Source organism: Bubalus kerabau, chromosome 19 (genome assembly GCF_029407905.1).
Source record: "Bubalus kerabau isolate K-KA32 ecotype Philippines breed swamp buffalo chromosome 19, PCC_UOA_SB_1v2, whole genome shotgun sequence".
NCBI lineage: Eukaryota > Metazoa > Chordata > Mammalia > Artiodactyla > Bovidae > Bubalus > Bubalus kerabau.
Window position 1 is genome coordinate 40669817 of NC_073642.1, and position 12885 is coordinate 40682701.

The 12885-nt window shown below is 37.1% G+C and overlaps 1 protein-coding gene across 1 annotated transcript in view; it reads right to left on the reverse strand.

The window, feature by feature from the left end:
- Positions 1-12885, reverse strand: part of PRKD1 (protein kinase D1) — a 348924-nt gene that overhangs the window by 39228 nt on the left and 296811 nt on the right. The window contains exons 8-13 of the mRNA XM_055556386.1: positions 10627-10750; positions 9062-9139; positions 7494-7773; positions 5482-5534; positions 3271-3343; positions 442-548 (exon numbers count right to left, since the gene is read on the reverse strand). Coding sequence (XP_055412361.1) covers positions 442-548; positions 3271-3343; positions 5482-5534; positions 7494-7773; positions 9062-9139; positions 10627-10750 — 715 coding nt within the window. The remainder of the gene's footprint in view (positions 1-441; positions 549-3270; positions 3344-5481; positions 5535-7493; positions 7774-9061; positions 9140-10626; positions 10751-12885) is intronic.

Genomic DNA, 12885 nt, shown 5'->3' on the forward strand with positions numbered 1-12885 from the left:
GAGGACATTAAGAAGATCAAGATCATCTGATTCTCAGGTATGTGTTACTCTTTTCCTTGATATGCTGACAGCTACATACTGACATATACTCGATTCATACAATTATCACAGCATAAAGGAGGAATGTTTATGAAGGCAAGGTCATTGATAATGTAAAACAAAATGGTCGCAGCATGTCCACTATGGGCAAATGCTGAAACATTATTCACTTAACAAGAATTAATAACACATTAAAACCTAGAATTAAGCACATAGAAAGGAAAAGCTGCTGCCTCGTCTCAGGGAAGATACCAGGCAGGCAGTGGTTTGATGCTTGATCTGCCTTTTCACTTATTTAAACATGTTCCTAAATATCTATGCCACAGATAATGGGTAACTTTTCTTTGTTTTGCAGAAGTTAATGGGATATATTATAGCCCCCACATAAAAAACAAAAAGTACCTGAAGAATTGCAACCTCATTACGAAGCTGGCTTTCTTGTTTTGTTGGAAACCTTAACTTGTCAATGATCTTAATAGCTACATCTCTTCCTGTTTTACGATGTTTTCCTTTAAAATAAAACAGAAATAGTAGCATAATCTTATTAAATATCATCTCTACTGAAGAATACCAGAATTTATAAGGACATTTTAGAATTATAAAAATGTTTTACTGAAAAAATTAACATTTCTGGTGAGCACTGACTTTTGCCCATCAAGATTTCATTTCTTAGCTGCATTATTATAGATGAAATATACACTATAAACTTAGCCAAATTCAAAACACAAAAGAATTAGGACATTAAAAGCTATTCATATGAACAATCTGATATTTTCTTACAAAACATATGTTTTAGAAATAGAATATTGAGCTACTTAATATGGAAAATATTCATACCACTGGCAAAAGTACTCTCCTTAAGAAAGGATGAAGTCCTGATAAACTAATGTATGTTATAACAGAAAGAATAAAAATCTTGGCACTAATAGCTTCATGGTCTTGAGCAAACCACTAAAGCTTTCTGAGTTCCTCATCTTAATTGGTAGCACTGTTGTGAGAATTAGATGTAACAAGATATGTATAGTACACAGAGTGCCCAGATAACTATACACACTCAAAAAACATGTTATCATCATTATTATCACCATCGTCAATATCTGACAGGCCCTTTACATATATCATATCCAATTTAATTTTCACAATAAACCTTCTAGGGAATCAAAGGGTCCCCTCAAGCTGTTCACTTCTACACTACTAGATTATAGAAGATACAGAAAATAGTAATGCTAATTGAATTTGGAAGTGAAACTAATTACTCACTATTTTTGGTCACATATAAACTAATTCACGGAGAAGGCAATGGCACCCCACTCCAGTACTCTTGCCTGGAAAATCCCATGGATGGAGAAGCCTGGTAGGCTGCAGTCCATGGGGTCACTAAGAGTCGGGCAGGACTGAGCGACTTCATTTTCACTTTTCGCTTTCATGCATTGGAGAAGGAAATGGCAACCCACTCCAGTGTTCTTGCCTGGAGAATCCCAGGGACGGGGGAGCCTAGTGGGCTTCCGTCTATGGGGTCGCACAGAGTCGGACATGACTGAAGCGACTTAGCAGCAGTAGCAGAAATTAATTCAAAACTCTATTATTTTTACATTTGGTGTAATTCTAGAGCCCCTTCTCCCTAAAACCACCTTCACCATTCCTTCCAACTCCTCCAAGAGTGCTTCCCTTCACAACTGACAAAACTATTGTCTTGTTTTCATGTTCTTTTCTTTGACTGGCTGCAATCTCTATTCCAACTCAGACTTTTACTGCAACTACTGTCTCCAAGACTGTGTGTGTTTTAGTCTCCGTGTTTCTGTCTCTATGGCACTTGCCTGTCTTCCATGACTGTTCTTATCTGCTTCATCCGTGTGTGTCCAGGTATTTCTAGTCTTCCTTGCACAGGGCTCCTTCTAAACCCGCTCCTCCACTGCTGGATGTTACCAACTATCTGGCACATGCTGGTTTCTCTAATCTCGTTTCTTACCAATTTCACCCCCACACTATATTCAGTTATGTATATTTACAATACTTCATGGGCTTCCCTGGTAGCTCAGTTGGTAAATAATCCACCTGCAATGCAGGAGACCCTGGTTCAATTCCTGGGTCAGGAAGATGCCCTGCAGAAGGGATTGGCTACCCACTCCAGTATTCTTGTCTGGAGAATTCCCATGGACAGAGGAGCCTGGTGGGCTACAGTCCACGGGGTCTCAAAGAGTTGGACATGACTGAGCAACTAAGCACAGCACCATGCTCTATACACCATGATTTTTTTTTTTTTTTGCATGCATGCAATTATTACACTGCAGAACAATTCCTTGGGTTGTACTTAGTCTCCCCGATCGCACTGTTGGGCCTTGACAGAAAATACAGTGGTTGCTGACTCACTGACAGGTTTTCTGTCAAAAAAAATGATTTGCACATTTTATAAGCATCAAAATTACTTTGTAAAACAGAGTAGAATTTATTTAGTTTTTAAATAAAAAAGCACAATATTATACTATGATAATAGAATCAAACATTGTGATTATTTCAGAGCACCCCATCTCACAAAAAAGATAATCTGTTACTGATTATATTAAGTAATTGAAAGTTATGAGGCCATTTTACAGGGCAGATAAAAAAATTGATATCTTTCCTAAGGATCTGAAAAATGCGATTGAACTGACTAGAATCTAAGACAGAAGTTTTAACTAAATTCACCAAATAACCTGAGAATAAGAAAAATGTAAAAATTTAATATTTTACTTCATACATGTAAAAAATGCAAACCTTAACAAATTACATTACATTGCTAAAGATGTTAGAATAGAAGGTGTTAGATTCTAACATCTAATAAAGATGTTAGAATAGACTAGTTTTTGCCTAGTTACATGAATGAATTTCTTAGCATTCTGACAAAATATGCTAAGAGGAAAAAGAATGTTTCCAAATTATAGTTTCCTTGTTTCTCAATATTTTGCCTGTACAAACCAATATTTAACCATTATTGTATATAGACTTTAATCAATATTTAAGCAAAACAAATTTTTTAGGAGTAGAAAAATTTCTCATTCAAAACAGACATGTGCTAATTTTCCAGTTAGCAATCACCGCAAGAGAAATTTCTAAGAAGGTAAGTCACAGAAAGACCTAACATACAAAACACATCTACATATAGGTTTTTATATATTTCTTGGAGATATTAATTTTCTTAACACAAGTAGGCAAAACTTTAAATTAATAAAAGTACTTGGTGAATCAACATACCTCCATACACAATTCCAAACTGTCCAGAACCCAGTACTTCATCAGGAAAAATCTGATAAACTGTGCTGATGTCCTATAGGTGCAAGTCCAGAGAAAAACAAACATGAAGTGGGACAACGTATTAGTCCTAATAAATTCTATAATTTTATTAAATATATCATTAATACTTGATGAATTTAAACATAATCTAAATGCCAGATGAAATCTACAATATAATGATAATATTAAAAACTCACCCTTCAATTTAATGTTGTAATGTTTGAAAACTATTCTGCTCTTAAGCAGCAGAAATTTTTCAGTTTTCAAGTAAATAGGTTTCATTAGGGATAAAAAAAGACTTAAAACTATATAATGTCATTTATATATATATATATATGTCATAAACATATATAATGCCAATATTTAAAAATGGATTTGCTTATTGAGATGGTTATTTAGAAATTTCACATTAAATAACCATGATTCCCAATCATGTCTGAGTCCTGATTCCAACCAATTTCATTCTTTATGGCTAAAATGGTAAAGCTGCTTCTTATTCAATCATCTACATCAGATGAATTTAAACTGGAAGGAAAATGGGCTGAATCACTGTGAATGAGCCAGAGACACAACAAATGGATAATGAAATTCTCATTTATAAGGTGACCAAACTGTTTCACTTTTTCCACTTATAGAGGTTACAAGTTTCCAAGCGTCTACTCTTTCCTCTTTGAAGTAATAATTGCTAAGTAAAATATTCTGTTTTAAATGACTGTGTTTACAACCTGTGATTTGATGATGACAATCATGAAAGTATAATGTAATACTTTTTCACTTTCAGTATTGCTATGACATACCATGGAATTTTCTGCCTATCCTCTACCTTTTTACAGTTGTCCTTTCAAAACCAAAAGTCCTTTTACATTACATCTTACCCTTTGCATATTCTATATATTCCTATCCTTTTCCTTTGTCCCTCCTCCAGGAAAAAACTGCAAGTCCTCTCTATACTCTGATCCCTTCAGAGTATCTATAGTTCAGAGTTCAAGATTGTCTGAAGACAAGAAAAGAAATTAATACTACTCTAGTAGTCTGAGTCCAAGTGCTACTTCATTTTTTTTTCTGATAGCTCAATGGCCACCTAGAATTTGTGGGTGGAAGAACCACAAAGGAATCTAGAATTTCCCAAGAGATTTATAGGTAGATAAGTATTTCTCAAAGTCTTCTCTGGCTAAGTAAGAGCAACAGAAATCTTTATCTATCTTGTGACTAATAAAAAAGAGGTCTTTATCTATCTTGTGACTGACAGAATAAGAATACAGCTAATTTTTGTCACGAACTTTTCCTAATATTCTCAATCATATTGGTTTTCAGTTTACTTTATGCCAATTTAGTAAAGGTTGCAAAGTTATGCTGGTGGTAAATTAAGTTTCACGGAGTTTACTTTTTGAAAAGTAAACTCAGATCAGTGTAAGGCTACAAATGTTTTCCTTTTGGTCACAGGCATAGCAGTCAAAATTGAGGGAAAAATCTGAGTCACAGGATGAGGTAGGAAAGGCCTCATTACTTTTGGGCTTCTTGCCACAGTGACAAAGTATAATAAAAAAAGCAAACATGACAGAGTGTAAATTACTTCATAATATGTATATGATCTACACAGAATTTTCAAAAACTGAGCTGATGGAATTAGGTGGTACAGTTGACTAGGGTGCTAGAATGTGGACCCATAAAATCTCATTTGTGCAGTTTATCAGGTCTCCTTGATAAGTACAAGTGATTGTAAGTGTATTTGCAACTCCCTGTCATATGATAGCATGCGTGGGTAGCAATCAAGGAAAGAGAATAAGGGCACATTTAAGCTACTCATGAAATTCAAATAATTTATCTATTTTATCTGATATTACATAACATCAACCATTTAAAATTCCAGTATCAAGATGGGTCAAATACATAAAAAATCAGGCACTGCATTCTAATTGCTTACCTGAAATGAAAAATAGTTATTTAACACTCCACACTACAGAACAGATTACAGAAAATCACTAGAGAATTGATACAATGTAATGTTTCTAAAATTTTATAGAAGAAAAACATCCAAGGGGACCCTATTTTATTTTCTAGAAAATACTAAAAAATTAAAATATCAGATCAATAAAAATGCTTTTTATGATGCTCTTACTTTCTAATAAAGGATCATAGTACCAAGTTTTATATTAGTAGGTACATACTCACCACATTTTCTTGAATCTGGCAGTTTGATACTGAAATACTCACAGAAATATCTCCTAGAAATACACATTAAAAAATACACAAAAGAAGTAAGAGAGGTAATCGCAAAATAGGTAAACACATGCTTATTAATCAAGCTGCAGGGGTGTTTTTAAATCGTAGCAATTAGATTTTTCTAAGAAAATGCCTATTAGAATATTTGTTTGCTTTTACAGTTACAGATTTACTCTGTACTTGGCTTTGAAAAATAATAGTATTTTGTCAGTTTAGAGTTGGAAGTCATAAAGATTTGGGTTCAAATTCTGGTTTGCCATTTTTTAACTCTGATACAAGCAGAAACAACTTAATGCTACTAGGGTTTGATTCCCTTACCTGTAAAGCAGGCAAAACATTAACATCCACCTATTGGGGTTATTTTAAAAATAGAGATCTCACATAAAATGGTTAGCATTCAAATAGGTATATATATCCCATTGACATGTACTGAGCTTCCCAGGTGGTGCTAGTGGTAAAGAACCCACCTGGTGAATCCCATGGATGGAGGAGCCTGGCAGGCTATAGTCCATAGGGTGGCACAGAGTTGAACATGACTGAAGCTACTTATGGAGAAGGCAATGGCACCCCACTCCAGTACTCTTGCCTGGAAAATCCCATGGGTGGAAGAGCCTGGTAGGCTGCAGTGCATGGGGTCGCTAAGAGTCGGACATGACCGAGCGACTTCACTTTCACTTTTCACTTTCTTGCATTGGAGAAGGAAATGGCAATCCACTCCAGTGTTCTTGCCTAGAGAATCCCAGGGATGGGGGAGCCTGGTGGGCTGCTGTCTATGGGGTCGCACAGAGTCGGACACGACTGAAGTGACTTAGCCGTAGCCGAAGCTACTTAGCATGCATGCATGCAATATGTACACTGGTTGTAGAGATCAACTAAAAAGTTGTGACAAATCAAATGTATCACAGATCATCAGATCACCGTGATGTGAAAACAGAGGGTTCTTTGCCACAGGCTTCATTATTAACCATTATGAGACTGTAAAGTTACATTTGTATACAGATACTCCTCTAAAATATCTTTCAAAAATGCATCCTCCATTTTTGATCTTGATTGAATTCTGGTAAAATTTATCTCATGCTACAATGAACAGAGAGATCTACCTGGGAAAAAATGATTTAAGAGTTTCCAAGTACTCTGAGCACAGAGAAGGCACTGGCACCCCACTCCAGTACTCTTGCCTGGAGAATCCCATGGCCGGAGGAGCCTGGTAGGCTGCAGTCCATGGGGTTGCTAAGAGTCAAAGACAAAACTGAGCGACTTCACTTTCACTTTTCACTTTCATGCATTGGAGAAGGAAATGGCAACCCACTCCAGTGTTCTTGCCTGGAGAATCCCAGGGACGGAGGAGCCTGGTGGCTGCCACCTACAGGGTCGCACAGAGTCAGACACGACTGAAGCAACTTAGCAGCAGCAGCAGCAAGTACTCTGAACACTAAGTCACCTGCAGAGAGTAGCACATTTTGTGGTTTTGGAGGACTTGTGTTAACTCAGATTTGCAGATGGCAAAACTGGCATTCCAGTCAAGCTCGAGATGACAAGATTACTTCTTCTTTTATCACCAACGAGATTACTTCTTTTATCACCAATAGCCCAAGTTTCTGCTATTATTGGATATACTGGGTTGACATGCATCTGTTCAAATTTTTAATATAAAATAAAACACCTTAGTATATGTAGAAGCTTTTATTTGGAGACCAACCCCCCTTTTTGTTTGTTCAGTCACTAAGTCATGTCCAACTCTTTGTGAATCCATGGACTGTAGTACACCAGGCTTCCCTGTCCTTTACTATCTCCCAGAGTTTTCTCAAACACACGTCCACTGAGTTGGTGATGCTATCCAACCACCCGCTTCTCCTCCTGCCATCGATTTTTCCCACTATCAGGGTCTTCCAATAAACTAAACGTCCCTAAAGGGGTTCTCTTCACCTGTTCCGAAGACAGACAGAAACCAGCTGACTCACTGTGCACGCTGGTTCCTGAGCCCACAGAGGAGCCCTTGGGTATGACGGGCATGAGAGCGTGCTGGATTGCCATCTCCCACATCCTGGCCACGTCGGCGCCGACGCCACTGGTGAGGACACTGCTGTTTGGCGGCGGGCTGGAGGGGTGGACCACATTTTCTCCCACATAATACACGATGTTTGCTGTAGTGATCTCAAAGCAGTGAGGGTTGGCCCCACTGGGAATTAAAGCTGATGGTTTTGCTGGTTCCAGAGATAAAATTTCTGATAAAGGTATTTCCTATGGAAAGAAAGTGTGTACTAAATGGAGTTTATCAAAAGGATAAAACTTTCAAATAAAACTCATGCCAGGGACATATAAGAAATGACATTACAATCAGCTATCATTTCCATAAAACACAGACTATAACTAAGAAAAACACAAAAATAAAATTATCATTTCCTTTTTCCAGAAAAATTCAAGTGGCTTTTTAGTATGTTCATGCAATAAGAATAAATATGAATAATTTTGAACCTGCATCAAAATCTAAGTCCTAGACTATAAATGATAATTTTAATAACTGTGAGGTAAAATCATAACCCTTTTGAAATGCATTTGGGTATGCACAGCTGTTTTTAAACTTCAACTATTCTTTAAAGCACTGAAAATGAATCATGTAATTTGACTTGATAGATGTTAATATAATAATATAGCCACATGAACAGTTTTAGCGAGGAACACCACAGAGAGTGGTTTTAAAAGCAGTTGCTTTTACAACAGTTTTGATATTTAAAAAATTAATCACCATATTGTCTTTTAGGATGGAGAAGAAATAATAACTTTTAAATAACTTTTAAGAAATGATAACTTTTAAAACAAATTTTTAATTTAAAAGTTAATGAGGTTTCCTTTTTCTGTTAGGTCTGTGTAAAGGGGCCATGGAGAACGACACCTACTATTGCTGAGCATTCATTATTCTTGATGGAGCAAATATATACTTTTTCACTCTAAATTTCTTTTGGAACTGTGTTTCACTGGGTGATATGTTATGTGACATCTGTATTATTTCATGTAGAGAGACAGAATGAAAACAGCTGCCAAATTATTTTTCTAGCGGAAAGTGCTCCTTATGATATTGGCAATATATGGAGGAGTCATACAATGTTTCTTAACCCCTGGTGACATATTTGCAGGACTACCAGTGCAAAACAAAACAAAGAAAGTTGGATAGAACAGACTTCAGGAATTCACTTTTCACTAATCTACTGTGACCCTGAACTTGCTAGTTAAATCATACATCCCTGCTAAAATAGATGGTTAAGCTTCTTCTCCCCCTCCCCCTACCCCACCATCCCATGGGGCCAGAAGCATTCCACAGTGAAATTTGAAATTCACAGATGACTAATCAGCTCACAACCTGATTTCCCCCAAATCTAAAAACTACAGAGAAGAAAAAAAAATATCTCTGGGAGCAAGCTTCAGAAGAGTCACGTTTGTTGGGTGTAATTTTGTATTTCTGATACTCTACATTCCCACAAGAAAGCAAGAGAGGGCATGAGACCTCAGTCAAGGAAAGAGTCGCCCTTACCTTGTAGTACCTGCTTCCTGTGTCATTTTGAAAGAGGGTGATACATTTGCTATCCAGTCTCCAATAGTGCCTCTTCCGCTGAAACAGAAGTTTGATACAATATCTTTTAAAAACTTAAAAAAAAAAAAAATCCAAGACAGATATAATCAAAACATTTTCCCACTGGGGCATAAGATTTGATGGGGGAAAGTGTGCGGCCTTTGGAAGAGGAAGACTAACAATTTCAAGACTCTAGAGGGTGTCTATTCAGCAAATGTATATAGTGAGTTTCTGCACCTACATTTGAGTTATAATATTAAAAGAGATGATGTATTAGCACCCAGAGCAGTGCCTGGCACTTAGTGCAAGTAGAATAAATAGAAAACACCATTTTAAAATGTATTTGATGGCTTGAAGAGCTAAAGGTGGATTAATAGCTGTAATAAAAGGGCTTAATGGGCAACATAATATTTATATTCTATTGTTTTAGAACATAAGGCATGCCATGCTGATCCAGCCAGGCATTCTGGCTTCCATTAGAGATGGCACAGTAGAACTAAAGAATGCTGAGTAGGATGGCAAGGCTGACTCCATGGCATCAACCTAACATTAGAGGAATGCACCAATAGCCTGACTTTCTCTTAAGCTTCCTGCAGATCTAAACATCCATGATTTGGTGATCAGGTCCTTGTGTATCTGTATGAATGCATGTATTTCTTCTTTTCAGACTAAAATGTCCTAATACTATTCTTGGTCTCCTCTACAACCTGTCTTACACCAGTCAAATATACTAAATACGCTTCAAATATTTTACCACATCTAGGAAAGACTGGATGGAATTCAGTTGAGTCCTACAGTAAGTCATGTAAAGCTCTCTCTGGAAGAGAAGGTTGAGATTAGACACAGCTGTTAGGTTATAGGTGTCCATTTACCTAAAGAAATGATAGGAATTCTATGGCTAGGAGGTGATGAGGAAAACACTACCAATAGCTGAGAAAGAAGCTTATTACTAAAGGTCAGTTAGTTTAATTGAAACATATGTCAATACATGCACAACCTCATGCATCAACTATTAGGAAAATAAGAAGTAGTGAGAAACTCAGAGTATAATAAAACTTTTAAATGTGCTGTCTTTTATCTAATAAAATATAAGATTACTATGTTTCTGAATAGGTCAATTTTTAAGTGAACACTTAAGGATTTAAGAAGTATATAACAGTTATCATTTTTTCTCTCCCTAAAATGCAGTGCTCAAAATTTTTTTGAATCACAGATGAGCATTCTGAAAGTTTTCAAGGCTGCTATAAAAAGATAGGTAGACACTCAAGTTGTTTGGGTTCATCTCAAGTAATACAGGGAAATGACTTTGTTTCCCTGAGATTGCTGTCTACAGCCTTTTCTAACTCAGTTGTTTGCTCAACTACATGGAATACCCAGAGACTGTGAATATTCTCCCCTGATCCTGTACCCTGCCTGCACTAAGGTTTGCTCCTGCTAACCCAGATACTCCACAGTCTTGACAGAGCACCAGAAGCTCCTCTGATTAAAGCTCACAAGACAAGACAAGAGCTTTATGTGGGTCTTACCAGCGTATCCTTGCTGGTGTAGTGGACCATCCATCCTTCCTTCATCACCGTGCTGCTTTTCCTCTTCGTGTGTTTGACAGACTGTACTACTCTCATGAGTGGGATGTTGTTGCTTGTTGATGGACTTGAAAAGTGAAAATAAGAAAGAAATGTTTTTAGATTCAGATCTTCTTTTCCTGCCTAAAGCCTAATTTCAGCTATTTCAAAGTGAAAGGCAAAAGAAAATTTCAAACCCCATTTTTAGTGAAAGGTATTCTTCCCTGGTGGTTCAGATGGTAAAGCGTCTGTCTACAATGCAGGAGACCTGGGTTCGATCCCTGGGTTGGGAAGATCCCCTGGAGAAGGAAATGGCAATCCACTCCAGTACTATTGCCTGGAAAATCCCATGGACAGAGGAGCCTGGTAGGCTACAGTCCATGGGGTCGCAAAGAGTCGGACACGACTGAGCGACTTCACATACATACATACAGTGTCAGAGTACCATGGTTCAGACTCTGCTCTGAAGAGTGAGAGGTGCTTTATATGTACATCTTAATAATCCCTGAGCAGAATAGTAAGCACCTAGGTCTTCAGGTGAACTAAACACTTGGTGCTCAGTATTGGGGTAAACATTGGGTAGATTACTATCATAGTGTACAGAGGCCACAGTTCAGAGTCACACGTGAATGATCATTTGCTTAATAAATATTATAGCCACAATATTAATCATTTAGATGTAATATGTTAATGTGAATTTCAGTCTCTCTCTAAATAATTTCACAAAAATTAGAATCTGCTGTTCAAACTGTCTTTTAAATAACTGTCGCTCATGGAATTATGCCCCTCCTTCATCTCCTTCTTTTCTATCTCTGTGTCTCCACTGACCCACCAATTACACGCCACCAATATTTTGATACTAAAGAAATGTTCATTTTCAAAAGAAAGTGGGGGCATAGGCATTTTCCAGTATTTGAAAAATATTTCTCATGTTATTAAATGAAATAAAATCCAATTATTTTATTGCTCTCCTCTCATGAACAATTTTAGTTATGAATTTTAGTTATGAAGTGCCAATGAATATGGCACTTATAAAATGGACATAAAAGTTTGAATATACTTTATAAATCAGAGATTTGGGAGCTATTTTTGTAGAGTCAGGTAATACACATTTCAGGCTCCGCAGAATACTTAACTCTGTCATTGTAGTGCAAAAGCAGCCACAGCCATAGCTATGGATGGGCACGGCATGTTCCAATAAAACTTTATAACGCAACAGGCAACAGACTGATTTGGCTACAGTGTGCTGATCACTAATATAAAAAATGGGGATCATCTACAAATCAAAAGTACAGACAATCAAATCACAAATATGAAACTCCACACACTTCTGCAACAAAATCAAGAACAGTAAGGTCCAGACATAATGTGATTCTTGTAATAAAGTGTTAGTGGCTCAGTCGTGTCCGACTCTTACTGACCCATGGGCTGTGGCCCACCAGGCTCCTCTGTCCATGGAATTCTCCAGGCAAGAATACTGGAGTGGGTTGCCATTTCCTCCTCCAGGGGATCTTCCCTACCCAGGGATCAAACCTATGTTATCTACATTGCAGGCCAACTATAAAGTAGATGGTGTCTGCTAAGGTTGATCCCTGATCTATGTATTTGCACACAACAAGCTTTGAATAAATATTAACTTAGTAGTAAATTTTCTGTTTGCAAGTATGTGTAACCCTCACATGCAAAAGAAAATGGGTCAAAAAATGAGGCAATACCAGGAAAGGATGCAAGCTACACTTCTCCAAGGGAATGCCAACCGCCTAGCTCCAAACTTAGGAGCTTCTTCTACAGTACACAGCTCATTTATAAACAAATTACAGGAAAAGTTTGGACATGGTTCAGCTTGGTTCCAGACCACAGAGATAAAACAAACATGGCAAAAAAGCAAGTCACATGAATTTTTTGGTTTCCCAGTGTATATGTGTTACGTTTACACTATACTGTGGTCTATTAAATGTACTATATAGCACTATGCCTAAAAAAATCATATATATTCTTTAATTAAAGATTAGCTTATTGCTAAAAATGGCTAACCATCATCTCAGCCTTTGGGCAAGATGCAGTCTTTTTGCTGGTGCAAAGTCTTGCCTTATTGTTGATGGCTGCTGACCCATGAGGATGGTGTTTGTTGAAAGCTGGTGTGACTATGGCAATTTTTAAAAACAGGACAACAGCAAAGCCTGCCACATCAACTGATGCTTCCTTTCACAAATGATTTCCCTG